Source organism: Neovison vison, chromosome 12 (genome assembly GCF_020171115.1).
Source record: "Neovison vison isolate M4711 chromosome 12, ASM_NN_V1, whole genome shotgun sequence".
In the NCBI taxonomy this organism is placed as follows: domain Eukaryota; kingdom Metazoa; phylum Chordata; class Mammalia; order Carnivora; family Mustelidae; genus Neogale; species Neogale vison.
Window position 1 is genome coordinate 134,531,812 of NC_058102.1, and position 22,108 is coordinate 134,553,919.

The following is a 22,108-nucleotide window of genomic DNA, read 5'->3' on the forward strand; positions in this document are numbered from 1 at the left end:
TTTCATATTTGTCCTCTCAGGGTCATTATTTTTTCCTCTCATTAAAAGTTGCTTTTCTCCCCACAGTCAGCATGTTCACATTGGTATACGTGCAGTCTTCTCCATTAGTTATGCTCCTTTGAAACATCATCTGACTTTCGAAATCCTAACTGCATGTTTTTTGGGCCATATATTCTGTTATTTTGTTCAATACTTATAATGGGTTCATATTTCTGTCTTGTCACTGTCCTAAGCCTCCTTCCTATCTCTAGAAAGAGAAAATGAAAACCTAATGTGGAGCATAACCAATAGCATGGAGGACAAGGGGCGTTAGAGAGGAGTAGGGAATTTGGGGTAAATTGGAAGGGGAGGTGAACCATGAGAGACTATGGACTCTGAAAAACAATCTGAGGGGTTTGAAGTGGCGGGGGGGTGGGAGGTTGGGGTACCGGGTGGTGGGTATTGTGGAGGGCATGGCTTGCATGGAGCACTGGGTTTGGTGAAAAAATAATGAATACTGTTTTTCTGAAAATAAATAAATTGGGGAAAAAATTAAAAAAAAATAATAAAGCTTTGTATCCAAAAACAAAAACAAAAAGAAGAAAAAAGAAAAAAAGAAAACCTAATTGTCCACAGCCAGGCATGAGGATTCATCTTAGTACTAACTGCATGATAATGTAGCTGTTTTTCATAGGTGCATATAATTAACTATATGTCCCTTTTGCGTTTCAGAGTCTCCGGGAGAATATTCTTTGTTGAAGGTAAAACTTATATTTTTATTTTGAATCGTTAACTACAGATTGTATGAAATGTACACTACGTACTAATCCTATTGTTTCAATACCTCTGCAGCCTCCTGTCGAGGAGAAACGTTCTGGTCCTAAGAAAGGAGGAGAAATGGAGGAAACACAAACATCCAAATCAGGTAAATTTTACCATAGGAATATAACAATGGAAAGAAGTACATTTCAATATTTAAAATGCTCACAGTCTTCTTCTTCTTGATTATGATTACTTTTCTTGACCAAGTTTAAGTGAAGGATCGGACATATATAAGGGAGAGGTTATTGCTGATATCCATGTGAGAACAAAAGATATTTACAAGCCTAAGAAAAAGAGCTGTTAAACCATGTAAGCTTTAGGTCAGTTCTTTAAAGAGGAGGAGCAGACTATTTGATATGCAGGAATAATATCAAGTGAGTTTCCACTACCCAAACCTGTCAGAGTAGTGTACCCAAATTTTCCCCCGCTTCCTGCTTTCCTCACAGGTGGGCAAACATTAAGGACTGACGTGGCAGATTATGCAGAGCTATGTCCTGGTCAGCAGTAAGTGTGTGTGTCTTAATGGCTTATAAAACGGTGATACTTCCTAAGTAGTATCATTGAGTGCAAAGTAAGAGAATTGGAAGGAGAAAGGGAGCAGGGTCCGTTCGAGGGAATCAGGGAAGCTTAGAAAGTTAATGACTTTTAAGACATTTCCAGTTTTGAAGAATTGATAGTGACGAACGTAGGCTTGCTCTAGAAGGTGAAGTTAAGGTAACAGAATGTGGCAGTGGCTCAGTATGGGCCAGAATTTCTCCAATTTTACTGTATCATCGGAGACCTTGTTAGAAATGCACATGGTGAGGGGCGCGTGTGTGGCTCAGTGGGTTAAGCCTCTGCCTTGGGCTCAGGTCATGATCTTAGGATCCTGGGATTGAGCCCCGCATCTGGCTCTCTGCTCCGCAGGGAGCCTGCTTCCACCTCTCTCTCTGCCTGCCTCTCTGACTACTTGAGATCTCTGTCTGTCAAATAAATAAGTAAAATCTTTCAAAAAATAATGAACAGTATGACCACAGGTCTGGGATCCTGCATTCTGACCTGTCAGGTGATGCGAATGCCAGTGGTCCTTGGGTCATGTGCTCCATCGCAAGGGTGCAGACTTCCACCTACAGACACCTGGAAAGGCCACTGGATACCTCGAGACACCACAGGATGAAGGAAAACATTATTTTCTTTTTATTTGTAAGCGTGTTTTCAGCTAGAGGGGAGCAAGGAGATGCAGAAAGAGAGGTTATAGATGTAAGGTACTAGTGCTAAATACAGAGAAAAGAAGTGGTGGAGATAGTCCCCTAATAAAGAGGGTGTAAAGGCAGATTAATCAAGGCCATAGACCCACACATAAGTCTTTTATTAGGATTTATTTTCTTTAATTGTTTTAGGGAGCCAGAAAGAGAGAGACAGAGAAAGATCTGGGGAGGGGCAAAGGCAGAGGGAGAGAGATTCCTCAAACAGGCTCACTTCTGAGCCTGGAGCTCGATGCCGGGTTCAGTCTGAGGACCCTGCCCTCGTGACCTAAGTCAAAATCAAGAGCCAGATGCTCAATCCGCTATTCCATCCGGGCACTCCCAGAAATTACTTTTGAAGGGCATAGTGAAGGGTCCCTTCTGACCTGGAGCCAGATGCGAGGCTTTTTGTGAGGACCGGGCCATTGCCACGTGAGCCGAACTCAAGAGCTGGATGCCCAATCCGTTGCTCCACCCAGGCGCCCCCAGGAATTCCTCTGAAGAAGGGGGATAGTGATGGGAACAAGGGGAAAGGGACAGGCACGCTAGCTGTGGAGTTTTGGAGTTGAGGAGGAAACTGCAGAGAATTCACTTTAGATGGTTCGAGGGTATTTGCAGTAGAGCAGATTAAATCACAGCTGCTCCACAAAGAATACTGAAAGCAGATGGAGTGCTAGACATGGGGTAGATCATAGCCACGTATTCATCCTCCTCAGGTCTATTGGACGTCAAAGGTACGGGCTACGTCGCTCTTCATTACTCAAATGAGATAAGCAATCTGTGACTTTATTTTTTTTAAGATAGGTAATTTTTTGATATGATAGCTGTTTCCAAAAACCCTTGAAAGACTGACATGATCTACCAAATCAAACTACGTTTGGAATCAAGAGAAATTATAGGGTTGGTTCCCTGAATGCTAAAATTGTTTTTATCAATAAGTATGACAGTGACAAAAGATTTTCAGTACATAAGATTTCTGTGGCCATTAAATAGATTTTGTTCCATATACATAGTCATATTTCCATACTTACAGCTATTGTACCTTATTTCTTGTATGTGTTTTATACACCTTCTTGCATAAGTGTATGAAGAAACTTTAAGGTGGCTACACTACTGGATACAGGGAATGTAGGTATACCGGTAGCCCACGTGGGTATGGACAAAAATGGGTACTTTTAGTAACCGTGATCCCAGAAGTATGTATCCAAGCTGATCATTTCCTAAGGCTTTGCTTGATGAAAAGTCCAATTACGCATTCAGTGGACTTATCATCAGCACTCTGTACTCCTACATTACAGGACAAATTGAAGATGGTCATACTTAGTTAGAGTCCAATGGTGTAAGTGATTCTGCTGTGCTGCCTTAAGGATGTGGTGTAGCATTCTACCAGTGGCTTTCACGTTTGTCCGCTCAGGGTCACGATTTGTTCCTCTCCTTAGAAATTGTTCTTCTGCCCAACCCACCTTCCTGTCTGCAGAAACACCCCCAAACCCATTTGTAATCTGAGCCAGGCATGAGGATTCAGCTTAGTACTCAGTGCATGAATGTTTGTTGGCCTCTATATGTACAGAGAGTTAACTATATGACCCTTTTGCTTTTTAGCTTCTCCAGGAAAATATTCCTACGTGAAGGTAAAACTTACATTTTTATTTTGAGGTTTTAACTACAGGTTGCATGAAATGTCCATTATGTCTTAATCATATTGTTTCAATGCCCATTCAGCCTGCTGTGGAGGGGAAATATTGTATTCCTAATCGGCCCAGAGAAATGGAGGAAATTAAAGAATCCCAATCAGGTAAATTTTACAATACAAATGTAACGGTGTAAAGAAGTCCACTAAAATATTTGAAATGCTCACAGCATTCTTCTTCTGAAGTCTCTTTATTTATTTATTTATTTAATTTCTTTGGGGAACCTTCAGTGACTGTTCTGTCATAAAGAAGGTAGATGTTATTGCAGATATCTATGTTTGTACAAAAGATATTTACAAGACTAAGAAAAAGAGCTTAAGAAACATGTAAGCTTTAGCTGAAATCTTTTATTTATTTATTTATTTATTTATTTATTTATTTATTTTAAAAGTTTTTATTTATTTGACAGAGAGAGAGAAATCACAAGTAGGCAGAGAGGCAGGCAGAGAGGGAGAGAGGGGAGGAAGCAGGCTCCCTGCGGAGCAGAGAGCCTGATGTGGGGCTCGATCCCAGGACCCTGGGATCATGACTTGAGCTGAAGGCAGAATCTTTAACCCACTGAGCCATCCAGGCGCCCCTAGCTTAATTCTTTTAAAAGGAAGAGCAAATCTTGATGAAGTCCCAAAAGTTCTTTTTTGCGTTTGTTTCTTTTGCCTTTGGAGACATATCATTTTTTAAAAAAAATTTATATTTTTTATAAACATATAATATATTTTTATCCACAGGAGTACAGGTCTGTGAATCGCCAGGTTTACACACTTCACAGCACTCAGCATAGCACATATCCTCCCCAATGTCCATAACCCCACCCACCTTCTCCCAACCCCCCTCCCCCCAGCAACCCTCAGTTTGTTTTGTGAGATTAAGAGTCATTTATGGTTTGTCTCCCTCCCAATCCCATCTTGTTTCATTTATTCTTCTCCTACCCCCTTAACCCCCCTTGTTGCATCTCCAGGAGACATATCTTGAAAGACGTTGCTGTGGCTGATATCGAAGAGGTTACTGCCTACCTTCTCCTCTAGGATTGTGATGGATTCCTGTCTCACATTGAGGTTCTTTTATCCATTTTGAGTTTATCTTTGTGTATGGTGTACGAGAATGGTCGAGTTTCATTTTTCTACATATAGCTGTCCTGTTTTCCCAGCACCATTTATGGAAGAGACTGTCTTTTTTCCACGGTATATTTTCCCCTGTTTTTTCAAAGATTATTTGACCATAGAGTTGAGGGTCCATAGCTGGGCTCTCTACTCTGTTCCTCTGGTCTATGTGTCTGTTTCTATGCGAGTACCATGCTGTCTTGGTGATCACAGCTTTGTAGTAAAGCTTGGAATCCGGTAACTTGATGCCCCCAGTATTGGTTTTGTTTTTCAACATTTCCTTAGTGATTCAGGGTCTCTTCTGATTCCATCCATACAAATTTTTAGGATTATTTGCTCCAGGTCTTTGAAAAATACTGGTGGGATTTAGATCGGAATGGCATTCCAAGTATAGATTGCTCTAGGCAGTATAGACGTTTTAACAATGTTTATTCTTCCGATCCAAGAGCATGGAATGGTCTTCCATCTTTTTGTGTCTTCTTAGATTTCTTTCATGAGTGTTCTGTAGTCCCATGAGGACAGATCCTTTACCTCGTTGGTTAGGTTTATTCCCAGGTATCTTATGTTTCTTGGTGCTATATTAAATGGAATCGATTCTCTAATTTCCCTCTCTGTATTTTCATTGTCAGTGTATAAGAAAGCCACTGTTTTCTGTACATTGTCTTTGTATTCTGCCACATTACTGAATTGCCGTATGAGTGCTAGTAGCTTGATGATGGAGCCTTTTTGATTTTCCATATAGTGTATCATGTCATCTGTGAAGAGAGAGGTTTTGACTCCTTCACTGCCAATTTGGATACCATTTGTTTCTCTTTGTTGTCTGATTGCTGTTGCTAGGGCTTCTTTTTTGTGTGTGTGTGTGTTTTTTTCCAATTTATTTATTTTCAGAAAAACAGTATTCATTATTTTTTCACCACACCCAGTGCTCCATGCAAGCCGTGCCCTCTAGAATACCCACCACCTGGTACCCCAACCTCCCACCCCCCCGCCACTTCAAACCCCTCAGATTGTTTTTCAGAGTCCATAGTCGCTCATGGTTCACCTCCCCTTCCAATTTACCCAAAAGCACATACCCTCCCCAATGTCCATAACCCTACCCCCCTTCTCCCAACCTCCCTCCCCCCAGCAACCCACAGTTTGTTTCATGAGATTAAGAGTCACTTATGGTTTGTCTCCCTCCCTATCCCATCTTGTTTCATGGACTCTTCTCCTACCCACTTAAGCCCCCATGCTTACGACTTTTAAGACATTTCCAGTTTCAAAGAATTGATAGTGATGCACATAAGTCTTGCTTCTAGAAGGTGAAGTTAAGGTAAAGAAATGTGGTAGCAGACACAGTATGGACTAGAATTTCTCCAACTTTAGTAATCAGAGACCTTGCTAAAAATGCAGATTGTGAGCAGCAGGTTTGGGATTCTGCACTCTGACCTCTCAGGTGATGCCAATGTCTGTGGTCCCTGTGTCATGTGCTCTGTAGCAAGGGGTTTCTGTAGAGAAGTCTGGAAGGGCCAGTGGATAGTTCAAGACACCATGGGATCAAGGAAAAGCATTATTTTGTTTTTATTTGTGAGCATGCTTTTAGCTAGAGGGGAGCAAGGAGACACAGAGAGGTTATAGATGTGAGATACTAGGGCTAAATAAAGAGGAAAGAAGCGGTGAAGATAAACCCTAGTAAAATGGGTGTAAAAGCAGAACGATCAAGACCATAGATCCAGAAATAACTCTGTTTTAAAGATTTCTTTCTTTCTTTATTTTAGGGAGAGAGAATGAGAGAGACAGTGAGTGATTAGGGGGACAGGCAAAGGGAGAGGGAGAGAGATGCCTCAAACAGGTTCACTTCTGAGACTAGAGCCTGATGCGGGGTTCAATCCCAAGACGGTGCCATCATGACTTGAGCCGAAATCAACAGCTGGATGGCCAATCCGCTGTTCCACCCAGGTGCCCCCAGAATTACTTTTGAAGAAGAGGGATAGTGACAGGAATGAGGGAAAAAAGAAGGACACATTAGCTGGGAAATTTTGGAGTTGATGAGGAAACTCCAGAGAATTCACTTGAGATGGCTTGAGGGTATTTGCACTGAACAGATTAAATCATAGCAGCTCTACAGAGAATACTGAAAGCAGATGGAGTGCTAGACATGGGGTAAATCATAGCCACGTATTCATCCTCCTCCAGTCTACTGGACACTAAAGATATATGTTTGATTAATATTCATTATTTAAATGAGATATGGAAGCTATAGCTTTTTATTTTATTAACATAGGTAATTTATTGATATTATTGCTGATTGAAAAACCCTTTAAAAACTGACATTGTCTGTTCATATCTTCTACCCATTTTTTTATATGATTGTCTGTTTGTGTGGGTTGAGTTTGAGGAGTTATATAGATCCTGGATATCGACCTTTTGCCTGTACGGTCATTTGCAAATATCTTCTCCCATTCCATGGTTGCCTCTCTGTTTTGTTGACTGTTTACTTTGCATGCAAAAGCTTTTGATCTTGATGAAGTCCCAAAAGTTCATTTTCACATTTGTTTCCTTTGCCCTTGGAAACATATCTTGAAAGAAATTGCTGTGGCTGATATCGAAGAGGTTACTGCCTATGTTCTCCTCTAGGATTCTGATGGATTCCTGTCTCATATTGAGGTCTTTTATCCATTTTGAGTTTATCTTTGTGTACGGTGTAGGAGAATGGTCAAGTTTCATTATTCTACTTGTAGCTGTCCAGATTTCCCAGCACCATTTATTTAAGAGACTGTCTTTATTTCAATGTATATTTTTACCTGTTTTGTGGAAGATTATTTGACCATATTGTTGAGGGTCCATATAAGGGCTCTCTACTCTGTTCCACTGGTCTATGTGTCTGTTATTATGCCAGTATCATGCTGTAATATAAAAAATGGGCAGAAAATATGAACAGACCCTTTTCCAATGAAGACATACAAATGGCTATCAGACAGATGCAAAAAAGTTCATCATCACTAGCCATCAGGGAGATGCAAATTAAAACCACATCGAGATACCAACTTACACAAGTTAAAATGGCGAAAATTAGCAAGATAGGAAAGAACGTATGTTGGAGAGGAGGTGGAGAAAGGGGGACCCTTTCCACTGTTGGTGGGAATGCAAGTGGGTGCAGCCACTTTGGAGAACAGTGTGGAGATTCCTCAAGAAATTACAAATAGAGCTTCCCTATGACCCTGCAGTTCCGCTACTGGGTATTTACCCCAAAGATACAGATGTAGTGAACAGAAGGGCCATGTGTACCCCAGTGTTTATAGCAGCAATGGCCGCGGTCGCCAAACTGTGGAAAGAACCAAGATGCCCTTCAATGGACGAATGGATAAGGAAGATGTGGTCCATATACACTATGGAGTATTATGCCTCCATCAGAAAGGATGAATACCCACCTTTTGCAGCAACATGGACGGGACTGGAAGAGATTATGCTGAGTGAAATAAGTCAAGCAGAGAGTGTCAAATGTCCTATGGTTTCACTTAGTTGTGGAGCATAACAAATAATGTGGAGGAAAAGGGGAGATGGAGTGGAGAAGGGAGATGAGGGAAATAGGAAGGGGAGGTGAACCGTGAGAGACGATGAATAACAAACTCTCTGAAAAACAATCTGAGGGTTTTGAAGGGGCAGGGGGTGGGAGGTTGAGGGTACCAGGTGGTGGGTATTAGAGATGGCACGGATTCCATGGAGCACTGGGTGTGGTGCAAAAACAATGAATACTGTTACTCTGAAAAGAAATAAAAAATTAAGAAAAAAACCCTGACATTGTCTACCAAATCAAAGTACTTTTGCAAGCAAAAGTACTTATAGGGTTGGATCCCTACATTCTAAAATTGTTAGTATCTGTAAGTATGACACTGATTTTGAAATACAAAAGATTTTCAGTGCCTAAGTATTCTGTGGCAACTAAATAGAGTTCTTCCACTTTGATAGTCATATTTCCCTATTGACAGCTTATTGCACATTATTTCTTAGATGTGTTTTATATACCTTCTTGCATGAGTGGATCAAGAAACTTTAAGATGGGGACACCTCGGTGGCTCAGTGGGTTAAAGCCTCTGCGTCCAGCTCGGGTCATGGTCTCGGGGTCCTGGGATCGAGCCCCGCATCGGGCTCTCTGCTCAGCAGGGAGCCTGCTTCCCCCTCCCTCTCTGTCTGCCTGTTTGCCTACTTGTGCTCTCTCTCTCTGTGTGACAAAGAAATAAATAAAATTAAACAAACAAACAAACAAACAAACCAAAACCCAGAAACCTTAAGTTGGCTAAACTAGAGGATACAGGAAATGTAGTCATACCAGTTGCCCACATGGGGATGGACAAAATGAGTACTTTTAGTAACCTTTATCCCAAAAGTGTATATTCTAGATGATCAGTTCATAAGGCTTTGCTTGATGAAAAGTCAATTACGCATTCAGTGGACCTATCATCAGCACTCTGTACTCCTACATTACAGGACAAATTGAAGAAGGTCATACATACTTAGAGTCCAATGGTGTAAGTGATTCTGCTGTGCTGCCTTAAGGATGTGGTGTAGCATTCTACCACTGGCTTTCATGTTTGTCCGCTCAGGGTCACGATTTGTTCCTCTCCTTAGAAATTGTTCTTCTGCCCAACCCACCTTCCTGTCTGCAGAAACACCCCCAAACCCATTTGTAATCTGAGCCAGGCACGAGGATTCAGCTTAGTACTCAGTGCATGAATGTTTGTTGGCTTCTATATGTACAGAGAGTTAACTATATGACCCTTTTGCTTTTTAGCTTCTCCAGGAAAATATTCCTACGTGAAGGTAAAACTTACATTTTTATTTTGAGGTTTTAACTACAGGTTGCATGAAATGTCCATTATGTCTTAATCATATTGTTTCAATGCCCATTCAGCCTGCTGTGGAGGGGAAATCTTGTATTCCTAATCGGCCCAGAGAAATGGAGGAAATTAAAGCATCCCAATCAGGTAAATTTTACAATCAAATGTAACGGTGTAAAGAAGTCCACTAAAATATTTGAAATGCTCACAGCATTCTTCTTCTGAAGTCTCTTTATTTATTTATTTATCTAATTTCTCTGGGGAACCTTCTGTGGCTGTTCTGACATAAAGAAGGTAGACGTTATTGCTGATATCTATGTTTGTACAAAAGATATTTACAAGACTAAGAAAAAGAGCTTAAGAAACATGTAAGCTTTAGCTCAAATCTTTTATTTATTTATTTATTTATTTATTTATTTTAAAAGATTTTATTCATTTGACAGAGAGAGAGAAATCACAAGTAGGCAGAGAGGCAGGCAGAGAGGGAGAGAGGGGAGGAAGCAGGCTCCCTGCGGAGCAGAGAGCCTGATTTGGGGCTCGATCCCAGGACCCTGGGATCATGACCTGAGCAGAAGGCAGAATCTTTAACCCACTGAGCCATCCAGGCGCCCCTAGCTTAATTCTTTTAAAAGGAAGAGCAAATCTTGATGAAGTCCCAAAAGTTCTTTTTTGCGTTTGTTTCTTTTGCCTTTGGAGACATATCATTTTTTTAAAAAAATTTATATTTTTTATAAACATATAATATATTTTTATCCACAGGAGTACAGGTCTGTGAATCGCCAGGTTTACACACTTCACAGCACTCAGCATAGCACATATCCTCCCCAATGTCCATAACCCCACCCACCTTCTCCCAACCCCCCTCCCCCCAGCAACCCTCAGTTTGTTTTGTGAGATTAAGAGTCATTTATGGTTTGTCTCCCTCCCAATCCCATCTTGTTTCATTTATTCTTCTCCTACCCCCTTAACCTCCCTTGTTGCATCTCCAGGAGACATATCTTGAAAGAAGTTGCTGTGGCTGATAATCGAAGAGTTTACTGCCTATGTTCTTCTCTAGGATTGTGATGGGTTCCTGTCTCACGTTGATGTTCTTTTATCCATTTTGAGTTTATCTTTGTATATGGTGTAAGAGAATGGTCGAGTTTCATTCTCCTACATATAGCTGTCCAGTTTTCCCAGCACCATTTATGGAAGAGACTGTCTTTTCCCCTGTTTTTTCGAAGATTATTTGACCATAGTGTTGAGGGTCCATAGCTGGGCTCTCTACTCTGTTCCACTGGTCTATGTGTCTGTTTCTATGCGAGTACCATGCTGTCTTGGTGATCACAGCTTTGTAGTAAAGCTTGGAATCCGGTAACTTGATGCCCCCAGTATTGGTTTTGTTTTTCAACATTTCCTTAGCGATTCAGGGTCTCTTTTGATTCCATCCATACAAATTTTTAGGATTATTTGCTCCAGGTCTTTGAAAAATACTGGTGGGATTTAGATCGGAATGGCATTCCAAGTATAGATTGCTCTAGGCAGTATAGACGTTTTAACAATGTTTATTCTTCCGATCCAAGAGCATGGAATGGTCTTCCATCTTTTTGTGTCTTCTTTGATTTCTTTCATGAGTATTCTGATCCTTTACCTCGTTGGTTAGGTTTATTCCTAGGTATCTTATGTTTCTTGGTGTTATAGTAAATGGAATCGATTCTCTTATTTCCCTCTCTGTATTTTCATTGTTAGTGTATAAGAAAGCCACTGATTTCTGTACATTGACTTTGTATCCTGCCATGTTACTGAATTGCCCTATGAGTTCTAGAAGTTTGGGGATGGAGTCTTTTGGGTTTTCTATATAAAGTATTGTGTCATCTGCAAAGAGAGAGGGTTTGACTCCTTCACTGCCAATTTGGATACCTTTTATTTCTCTTTGTTGTCTGATTGCTGTTGCTAGGATTTCTAATACTATGTTGAACACGAGTGGTGAGAGTGGGCCTCCTTGTCGTGTTCCTGATCTCAATGGGAAGGCAGCAAGCTTTTTCCCATTGAGGATGATATTTGCTGTGGGTCTTTCATAGATAGGTTTTATGAAGTTGAGGCATGTTCCCTCTCTTTCTGTACTTTGAAGAGTCTGAATCAGGAATGGATGCTGTATTTTGTCAAATGCTTTTTCCTGCATCAATTGCGAGGACCATGTGGTTCTTCTCTCCTCTATTATTGATTTGCTCTATCACATTGATTGAGTTGCGAATGTTGAACCATCCTTGCAACCCAGGGATGAATCTCACGTGGTCACGGTGGATAATCTTTTTAATGTGCTGTTGTATCCCATTTGCTAGGATCTTGTTGAGAATCTTAGCACCCATACTCATCAGCGATATCGGTCTGAAATTCTCCTTTTTGGTGGGGTCTTTGCCGGATTTGGGCATCAGGTTAATGCTGGCTTAAAGACAGTCTCTTCCATAAATGGTGCTGGGAAAATTGGACAGCTCTATGTAGAAGAATGAAACTCAACCATTCTCTTACATCATACACAAAGATAAACTCGAAGTGGATCAAAGACCTCAACATGAGACAGGAATCCATCAGAATCCTAGAGGAGGACATAGGCAGTAACGTCTTCGACATTGGCCAGAGCAACTTCTTTCAAGCTATGTCTCCAAAGGCAAAGGAAACAAAATTGAAAATGAACTGTTGGGACGTCAGGAAGATCAAGAGCTTTTGCACAGCAAAGGAAAGAGTTGGCAAAACAGAGAGGCAACCACGGAATGGGAGACAATACTTGCAAATGACAGTATAGACAAAAGGTTGTTGTCTAGGAGAAGAATAAATGAAACAAGATGGGATTGTGAGGGAAACAAACCATAAGTGACTCTTAATCTCACAAAACAAACAGAGGGTTGCTGGGGGGAGAGGGGTTGGAGAAGGGGGGTGGGGTTATGGACATTGTGGAGGGTATGTGCTTTGGTGAGTGCTGTGAAGTGTGAAAACCTGGCGATTCACAGACCTGTACCCCTGGGGATAAAAATATATGTTTATAAAAAATAAAAAAAAATTTAAAAAAAGGTTGATATCTAGCATCTAGAAAGAACTCCTGAAACTCAACACACACAAAAGAGACAATCATATAAAGAAATGGGCAGAAGATATGAGCAGACCCTTCTCCAATGAAGATATAGAAATGGTTATCAGACACATGAAAAAACGTTCATCATCACTAGCCAATAGGGAGATGCAAATTATTATGCCTCCATCAGAAAGGATGAATACCCAACTTTCGTAGCAACATCGACGGGACTGGAAGAGATTATGCTGAGTGAAATAAGTCAAGCAGAGAGAGTCATTTATCGTATGTTTTCACTTAGTTGTGGAGTATAACAAATAACATGGAGGACAAGGGGAGATGGAGTGGAGAAGGGAGATGAGGGAAATTGGAAGGGGAGGTGAACCATGAGACACAATGTATAACAAACTCTCTGAAAAACAATCTGAGGGTTTTGAAGGGGCAGGGGGTGGGAGGTTGAGGGTACCAGGTGGTGGGTATTAGAGAGGGCACGGATTGCATGGAGCACTGGGTGTGGTGCAAAAACAATGAATGCTGTTACTCTGAAAAGAAATAAAAAATTAAGAAAAGAACCCTGACATTGTCTACCAAATCAAAGTACTTTTGCAAGCAAAAGTACTTATAGGGTTGGATCCCTACATGCTAAAATTGTTAGTATCTGTAAGTATGACACTGATTTTGAAATACAAAAGATTTTCAGTGCCTAAGTATTCTGTGGCAACTAAATAGAGTTCTTCCACTTTGATAGTCATATTTCCCTATTGACAGCTTATTGTACATTATTTCTTAGATGTGTTTTATATACCTTCTTGCATGAGTGGATCAAGAAACTTTAAGATGTGGACACCTGGGTGGCTCAGTGGGTTTAAGCCTCTGCTTTCAGCTCGGGTCATGCTCTCGGGGTCCTTGGATTGAACCCCGCATCGGGTTCTCTGCTCATCAGGGAGCCTGCTTCCCCCTCCCTCTCTGTCTGCCTGTTTGCCTACTTGTGCTCTCTCTCTCTGTGTGACAAATAAATAAATAAATAAATAAAATTATAAAATTTTATTAATAAAGAATAAAATAATAAAAATAAATTAAAATAATAAAATAAATAAATAAATAAATAAATAAACTTAAACAAACAAACGAACCATGAAACCAACAAACCAGAAACTTTAAGTTGGCTAAACTAGAGGATACAGGAAATGTAGGCATAGCAGTAGCTCACATGGGGATGGACAAAATGAGTACTTTTAGTAACCCTTATCCCACAAGTGTATATCCAAGGCAATCAATTCATAATGCTCTCTCTGATGAAAACTCAATCATGCCTTCAGTTGAGCTATCCTTGCAAACGTGGACTGCCTAAATTACAGGGCAAACGGAAGAATGTGGTTAATGCTTGTCGTATAATGTTAAAAAGGATTCTGCTGTACTGCACTAAGGATGTGATGTAGCATTCTACCATTGGCCTTCATATTTGTCCTCTCAGGGTTATTATTTATTCCTCTTATTAAAAGTTGCTTTTCTCCCCACAGTCAGCATGTTCACATTGGTATACGTGCAGTCTTCTCCATTAGTTATGCTCCTTTGAAACATCATCTGACTTTCGAAATCCTAACTGCATGTTTTTTGGGCCATATATTCTGTTATTTTGTTCAATACTTATAATGGGTTCTATTTCTGTCTTGTCACTGTCCTAAGCCTCCTTCCTATCTCTAGAAAGAGAAAATGAAAACCTAATGTAACCACAGCCAGGCATGAGGATTCATCTTAGTACTAACTGCATGATAATGTAGTTGTTTTTCATAGGTACATATAATTAACTATATGTCCCTTTTGCGTTTCAGAGTCTCCGGGAGAATATTCTTTGTTGAAGGTAAAACTTATATTTTTATTTTGAATCGTTAACTACAGATTGTATGAAATGTACACTACGTACTAATCCTATTGTTTCAATACCTCTGCAGCCTCCTGTCGAGGAGAAACGTTCTGGTCCTAAGAAAGGAGGAGAAATGGAGGAAACACAAACATCCAAGTCAGGTAAATTTTACCATAGGAATATAACAATGGAAAGAAGTACATTTCAATATTTAAAATGCTCACAGTCTTCTTCTTCTGAATTATGATTAATTTTTTTGACCAAGTTCATGTGGAGGATTGGACATAAATAAGGGAGAGGGTATTGCTGATATTCATGTTAGAACAAAAGATATTTACAAGCCTATGAAAAAGAGCCTTTTTTTGCATTTTAAATTTTTTATTTTTTATTCCCAGGTATACAGGTCCGTGAATCACCAGGTTTACACACTTCACATCACTCACTAAAGCACATACCTTCCCTAAAGTCCATAACCCCTCCCCCTTAGAAAAAGAGCTTTTAATATTTATAAGTTTTAGGTCAGTTATTTTAAAATGAGAAGCAGACTATTTGGTATGCAGGAATAATATCAAGTGAGTTTCCACTACCAAAACCTGTCAGAGTAGTGGACCCAAATTTCCCCCCCCTTCCTGCTTTCCTCACAGTTTGGCAAACATTAAGGACTGATGTGGCAGATTATGCAGAGCTATATCTTGGTTAGCAGTGTGTTTGTCTTAATGGCTATAACATGGTGGTACTTCCTAAGTAGTATCATTGTGTGCAAAGTAAGAGAATTGGAAGGGGAAAGAAAGCAGGGTCAGTTTGCTAGAATCAGGGAAGCTTTAGCCATGATTCAAAGTCCATTAGAAAGTTAATGACTTTTAAGACATTTCCAGTTTTGAAGAATTGATAGTGACAAACGTGAGGCTTGCTCTGGAAGGTGAAGTTAAGGTAACAGAATGTGGCAGCGACTCAGTATGGGCCAGAATTTCTCCAATTTTACTGAATCATCGGAGACCTTGTTAGAAATGCACATGGTGAGGGGCGCGTGTGTGGCTCAGTGGGTTAAGCTTCTGCCTTGGGCTCAGGTCATGATCTTAGGATCCTGGGATTGAGCCCCGCATCTGGCTCTCTGCTCCGCAGGGAGCCTGCTTCCACCTCTCTCTCTGCCTGCCTCTCTGACTACTTGAGATCTCTGTCTGTCAAATAAATAAGTAAAATCTTTCAAAAAGTAATGAACAGTATGACCACAGGTCTGGGCTCCTGCCTTCTGACCTGTCAGGTGATGTGAATGCCAGTGATCCTTGAGTCATGTGCTCCATTGCAAGGGTGTAGACTTCCACCTACGCACACTCGGAAAGGCCACTGGATACTTCAAGACACCACAGGATGAAGGAAAACATTATTTTCTTTTATTTGTAAGCATGTTTTCAGCTTGAGGCGAGCAAGGAGATGCAGAAAGGGTTGTCATAAATGTAAGATATCAGTGCTAAATAAAGAGGAGAGAAATCTTGGAATAATCCATAATAAAAGGGATGTCAAAGCAGAACAATCAATACCATAGTTCCAGCAATAACTCTGTCGTAAGGATTTCTGTATTTATTCTATGGAGAGAGAATGACAATGACAGAGAGTGATCGGGGGAGGGGCAACGGGAGAGGGGAGGGATTCCTCAAGGAGACTGGCTTCCAAGCCTGGAGGCAGATGTCCGACTCTATCCCGGGACATTTTGATCATGATGGGAGCTGAAATCAAGAGCCAGATGTGCAATCTGAGGCTCTGTTCACATGTCCCCAGAAATTACTTTTTTTTTCTTTTTTTCAGAAATTAATTTTGAGGAAGGGGACAGTGATGGGAACAAGGGGAAAAAAAAGCATGTTAGCTGAGAAGTTTTGGAGTTGAGCAAGAAACTCCAGGGAATTCACTTAAGATCGTTCAAGGGTATTTGCACTAGAACGTATTTAATCATAGCAGCGCCACAAAGAATACTGAAAGCAGATGGAGTGCTAGACATGGGGTAAATCATAGCCACATATTCATCCTCCTCAGGTCTATTGGACATCAAAGATACAGGTTATTATGGTATTTATTATTCAAATGAGATACTGAAGCTATGCCTTTTTTTTTGTAAAGATATTTAATTTTTTGATATGATAGTTGTTTCCAAAAACCCTTGAAAGACTGATATGATCTACCAAATCAAACTCCTTTTGGAAACTATAGAATTACAGGATTAGTTCCCTAAATGTTAAAATTTTTATTATTAGTAAGTGTGACACTAATTCTGAAATACTTATTTTTTTAAATTTTAATAAATAGAATCTTTTTTAAAAAATGAATTAGGAGAAAATAATTTCTTTTAGGCTTTTTTTAGCATTCACTTGAGAGTGGGTGGCAGGATTATATATAGACGTTTGTGCCCTGCTGGGAATACTAGGTAGAGGTCTAAAGATTGCTTATTGAAAACAAAGTTTCTTAGCCTTATTTTTATAGCTTTAAATTTACAAGTATTGGTCAAATTATATTCAATGTAACTAGAAAAAGCAGCTTCCCAAGCCAAATATTAAAATATTTCCTCATTCTCTATGACTTTATTTTAGAGTTGGCTTTCCCAGCAATAATGGGAATCACTGAGAATTTACTATATAGTACCATCTTCTCAACTATGTATGCATTGTCTATCTCCTTGTTTTATTATTTTTATTTTTTTTTAGAGAGCAAGAAAGTGGGGAGGGAGAGAGGGAAGGCAGAAAGGGAGTGAGGGAGAGAACCCTAAGCAGCAGGCTTCATGCTTAGCATGAGGTCTGATGTGGGGTTCGATCTCATGACCCTGAGATCATGACCTGAGCTGACATCCAGAGTCAGACACTTAACTCACTGAGCCACCCAGATGCCCCTTTATTATTATTATTATTATTATTGTAATTATTACTTAATGATTTTATTTATTTGAGAGAGATTGAGAGAAAATTGGGAGGAGGGGCAGAGGGAGAAGCAGACTCCCCACTGACCTGGGAGCCTGATGCAGGACTCCATCCCAGGACCCAGTCATGACCTGAGCTGAAAGCAGCCGTTTAACTGACTGAGCCACCCAGGTGCCCCCCTTCATTAATTTTGATGAATAGGTGAAATATTGGTTTTCAGGAGTACTATATCATTTAAATATAATATTCTCCTGATACTCAGTCTATTGATTAACCATATCTAATTTGTGCTCTACTTAATATACCAGTTAACTCAGGGCCTTTCATCAGTCATATGATCAGATTGGTACTAATAAATTGTACAGTATTTTTTTCACCCTTGTAGTTTTATGTTCTTTCTTTACTTGTATACTAACACTGTATTTTCAAAAGATTTTCAATTATCTCCTAGAGTAGTGAATACAGACAATAAATTCAAAGTTCTTTACCTCTACAAGGGACTTGCTCCTGTTACTTCCTCATGAGCTTGGTGGATCCAAGAAGCAGGACTTTTAAAACAAAGCACCCACAGGAAGATATGGGACAGAAAATTTATAAAATAAATACATGCAACTTAAAACAGTTCATGTAGAATAATTCCCACTTGATGCCTTTTGTAAAGTAATGAGCAGAGTTGGTTGCTCGGGACCCAAGATTGTGTGTTTATTCATTTAATATAGATTTATTCTGTACTGGCCCTGATAATTTTATATCCTCAATATTTCTAGAACGATTCTGTCAGTTCAGGTGTACTTCATCTTTATTTTGCATCAGTGCCTTCTCATTCATCTCCCATCTTTTATTACAATGCCTCTCAAATTCATCCCTCCCCACAGCATTTAGAGTGATCTGCCTCAAATGCAAATATGACTGTGAACCATTGCTGAAAATATGTTTGTGTCCAGGTATCTTAAAATTACATATAAAGCTTTCATAATTTTGAGTTCTGCTAAACTCTCTAACCCTTTCTACTGCCTGCCCTTTTCTCTGCCATTCTGAACTGCTGGTGATGTCTTCCTCTTTGATTCCTGTATTTTAGACAGATATTTACCCTGTTGCTTGCTTCTCTCCCTTGTCTTATTACGGGCTTGTATACCCCGCCCATTTTCCGCCCTCTGGCCCCTTTGCATCTGTCTGACCTCAGTGTTGCTGTCTCAGTTCAGGCATTATCTCTACAAAATCCATTCCTGACACCTTTTATCTACATTCTTCTTTAAACCTGGGTACCTAGCACTTACTGGGTACTCAGTAAATAATTACTGAGTAAAATAAAGAGTGTTTACACAGAGATGATTTATGAGATTATCCCATACAGGGACTCCTGGGGGGCTCAGTCAGTTGAGTGTCCAACTCTTGATTTTGGCTCAGGTCATGATTTCAGAGTTGTGAGATCAAGCCCCATGTGGGGTTCAGTGCTGGGTTGGGAGCCTGGTCAAAATTCTCTCTCCCTCTTCTCCTCCCCCCCCTTAAAAAAAGAGAAAGAGAGAGATTGTCCCATACAGTCAAGTAACAAAAGGAATATATATATACATAAAGAAGTATCTTACAGTTCATGTGGTGAAGACGCACTAGAAAAATCTGTATAGTACTAATGTAGCCCCAAGGAAAAAAATCTATTTATCTAAGGAAGGGTAGCCTTAATCAAGGATGACTTTATGTAGCAGTCTGTGTCCTATAAGATGTGAAGAAATTTGTCAAGTAGTAGAGGAAAACATTTTAGGAATGTTTACATTCATCAGGGAAATACACCCCTAGGAAGGTTGTACACTGATACAGGCATAAAAAATACTATTAATTTTGGAAACCATGAATAATGTTGCAGTTGAAGCTTAGGGTGTTTTTTAAGAGATACTACAACAAGGTAAAGAATAGTCTGTTGTGATTTTATATCTTTCTGCTGCATTTTTAAAAATTTTATTTATTTGACAGAGAGGGAGAGAGAGCGATCACAAGTAGACAGAGAGGCAGGCAGAGAGAGGAAGGGAAGCAGGCTCCCTGCTGAGCAGAGAGTCTGATGCGGGGCTTGATCCCAGAACCCTGGGATCATGACCTGAGCCAAAGGCAGAGGCTTAACCCACTGAGCTACCCAGGGGCCCCTCTTTCTGCTGCATTTTAAAAATTTGTTTCTGATTGTTTTGTTCCTTGATATTAGGTGGGCAAATTTGTGAATGATTCTTTGAGATGTTTGTATGCCTTTAACCTAGTGACATTTAGTATTTCCCAAATGGTTTGCTGAAATTTTTGATAATTAAAAGTATTTTTTAAATATTCAGCTAAAGATTAAGTTTAATTTAAACTCTTAATTGATGAGATGTTGTTTTCTATCTTTATGAAAGTCATAGTTTTTATCTAACCATTCTAATTTGTCCATTTTAATAAAATATATAGATTTTTCAGCAGAACTAGACTTAGGAATGACAACAGAAAAAGAGGAAAAAAGTTTTAATGAAAGTGAAAATAAACACCTTCAGGTATATACAAATTTAAATTTAAATTTCCAATTTTATATTGTTTTCCCTGCTTTAAGAATGTAACATAGTTCAATTGAAATTATCTTCTGAACAGAACGTATTGAATTTGATAGATTATAACTTAATATTTAGTTTTTGTAAAATTTTACAAGTTACCAAATTTAAAATATTGTTAGAATTTATAGTAGCTTATAGTTAAACTTTATCCTTGGATTTGGACCAAAAAAATTCCTGAATATTGTTTGCTTCTTCCATTTTTGTAAGTTTTTACATGCTAAAAAGGTAACATCAAATACTGAACTGTATGTTTAAGCAGTTGAAATTATGAGCAGTATAACAATGATGACTACTGACTTGGACTCATGTAGAAGGAGTGGTTCTGGTGGTTCTTAATGTGCAGTTCTCAGTGGTTCAAAATGTGCAGTTCTGTATTGCCTGTCACTAATGCCAAGATTAAAGATTTATTTTGCCTTGTGATCTCTGTGTAGTTGACTTCAGAGAGTAGGGTCATAAAATCAACACAATTGCCTATTGTAGAATCACACCTTCCAGGATGGGACCTTTGTAGTTGGGTAATAAACAGGCACATTTTCAGCTATTTCATTTCAGTATAAGGAATCTGTAAATATTATTAACATTTTTTCTTATCTGCTCTCAGTGGACATTACAATAGCTGGATACAGGCAGATAATTTATAGTGATGTGTAATACTATCATAGTATATAATTTGAATTAAAATTTAGGAATTTATTTTTCTTTTCTGATTGATGTTTATTGATTTTGGCTCCATAATAAGTTTGCCTATTCTCTAGTTATTAATCTTTAAAAAACATCCTCAAATGCCGTATTGGGGCTCACTGTTTAAGGTATGGCAAGATAAAATGTTTTTAAGTTTGTAACATTGAAAATCATGTAATTCATTTTTTGGTAGATGTAACATGTAATGAATTGTTTAGTTTAAAAAACTGACAAAGTTAAGTTTATGGATTTGTGTTTTTCTTCTGTTTCAGGCTAGGGCAAGTTATTTTTCACTTCTTAGTTACAATCCAGTGACTTGGGAGCAGCTTAACATAGATTAAGAAATTTAACAGTTAAATTTTAATTATTTTCTAGTTTTTACTTTGTCCATACTTGATTACTTAAAGATAAATTTATTTTACAGACATGTATGCTGACAGAGAGGACATCTGAAAATCAAATACAGCACTTTCACTTTCCAGTTTTGTATCTGTCAAAAATGGCCTAGGAACCAGGAATTAATAGGGAATGTGATAGAGAGGATGATATATTGTTATATTCAGAACATCCCTCTGTTCAAAAGTGTGAGGACATGTGGACCAAACAGGACACATTAGAGTGGAAAAATAAGTTAAAACTCATCACCAGAGAGTTAAAGCAGAAGTTTGGTGAAGTTTGTGAAAAAAACAAAAAAACAACAAAAAAACCCCAAACCAAACCAAACCAAAACAAAACAAAACAAAAAACAACAAAAAACAAAAACAACATTACTGCTTATCCTAAGGAAGAGTCACTACATGGTCCCTTTACAGAAGGAGCAAACTTAATGGAAATACCTTCTAATTTGACAAATGATAGATTTTATTGTGAGAAAAAAGATGCATTTGCAGTGCCTGTCTTTGTCACACTTCGGGCATTACCTGAACAGAAAGAGTCTAGACTCAAAAATGTCGTTCTTTCTCATTCATACTGGGATTGTAGTTGCCGGTCATCTTCTGATCTTTCCTTAAGTGAAAATAAATCAGACTCTGAAAATGATAACAAATCAGACTTTGAGCAGATTTTTAACAAAAATGAGTTTTGATAGTGACAGAGAACATAAAAAAGTAAGGAATCCACGGGTTACATTTGAAGTGAAGGAAGACCAAGAGTTTGACATGCAAATGGCAAAAAAGTATAAACCAAACTAGTTATTTCAAAGATTTTATTTATTTGTCAGAGAGAGAGTGAGAGAGAGAGAGCAAGACAGTGTGTGCACACAAGCAGGGGTAAGTACTGGCAGGAGAAGCAGGCCTGAACTCTGTCCCAGGACTCTGGGATCATGACCCGAACCCAAGGCAGATACTTAACCAACGAGGTACCCATGCGTCCCAATTCCTCTCTTTTTATTGAAACAGAAATGAAGTAGAATTTATAAA

At 39.1% G+C, this 22,108-nt stretch overlaps 1 protein-coding gene across 1 annotated transcript in view; it reads left to right on the top strand.

The window, feature by feature from the left end:
• LOC122891044 (ankyrin repeat domain-containing protein 26-like) overlaps window positions 1-22,108 on the top strand; it is a 260,505-nt gene that overhangs the window by 170,405 nt on the left and 67,992 nt on the right. The window contains exons 11-19 of the mRNA XM_044226425.1: window positions 712-740; window positions 832-904; window positions 3,627-3,655; window positions 3,747-3,819; window positions 9,584-9,612; window positions 9,704-9,776; window positions 14,508-14,536; window positions 14,628-14,700; window positions 19,870-19,952. Of these exons, the coding sequence (XP_044082360.1) occupies window positions 712-740; window positions 832-904; window positions 3,627-3,655; window positions 3,747-3,819; window positions 9,584-9,612; window positions 9,704-9,776; window positions 14,508-14,536; window positions 14,628-14,700; window positions 19,870-19,952 (491 nt within the window). The remainder of the gene's footprint in view (window positions 1-711; window positions 741-831; window positions 905-3,626; window positions 3,656-3,746; window positions 3,820-9,583; window positions 9,613-9,703; window positions 9,777-14,507; window positions 14,537-14,627; window positions 14,701-19,869; window positions 19,953-22,108) is intronic.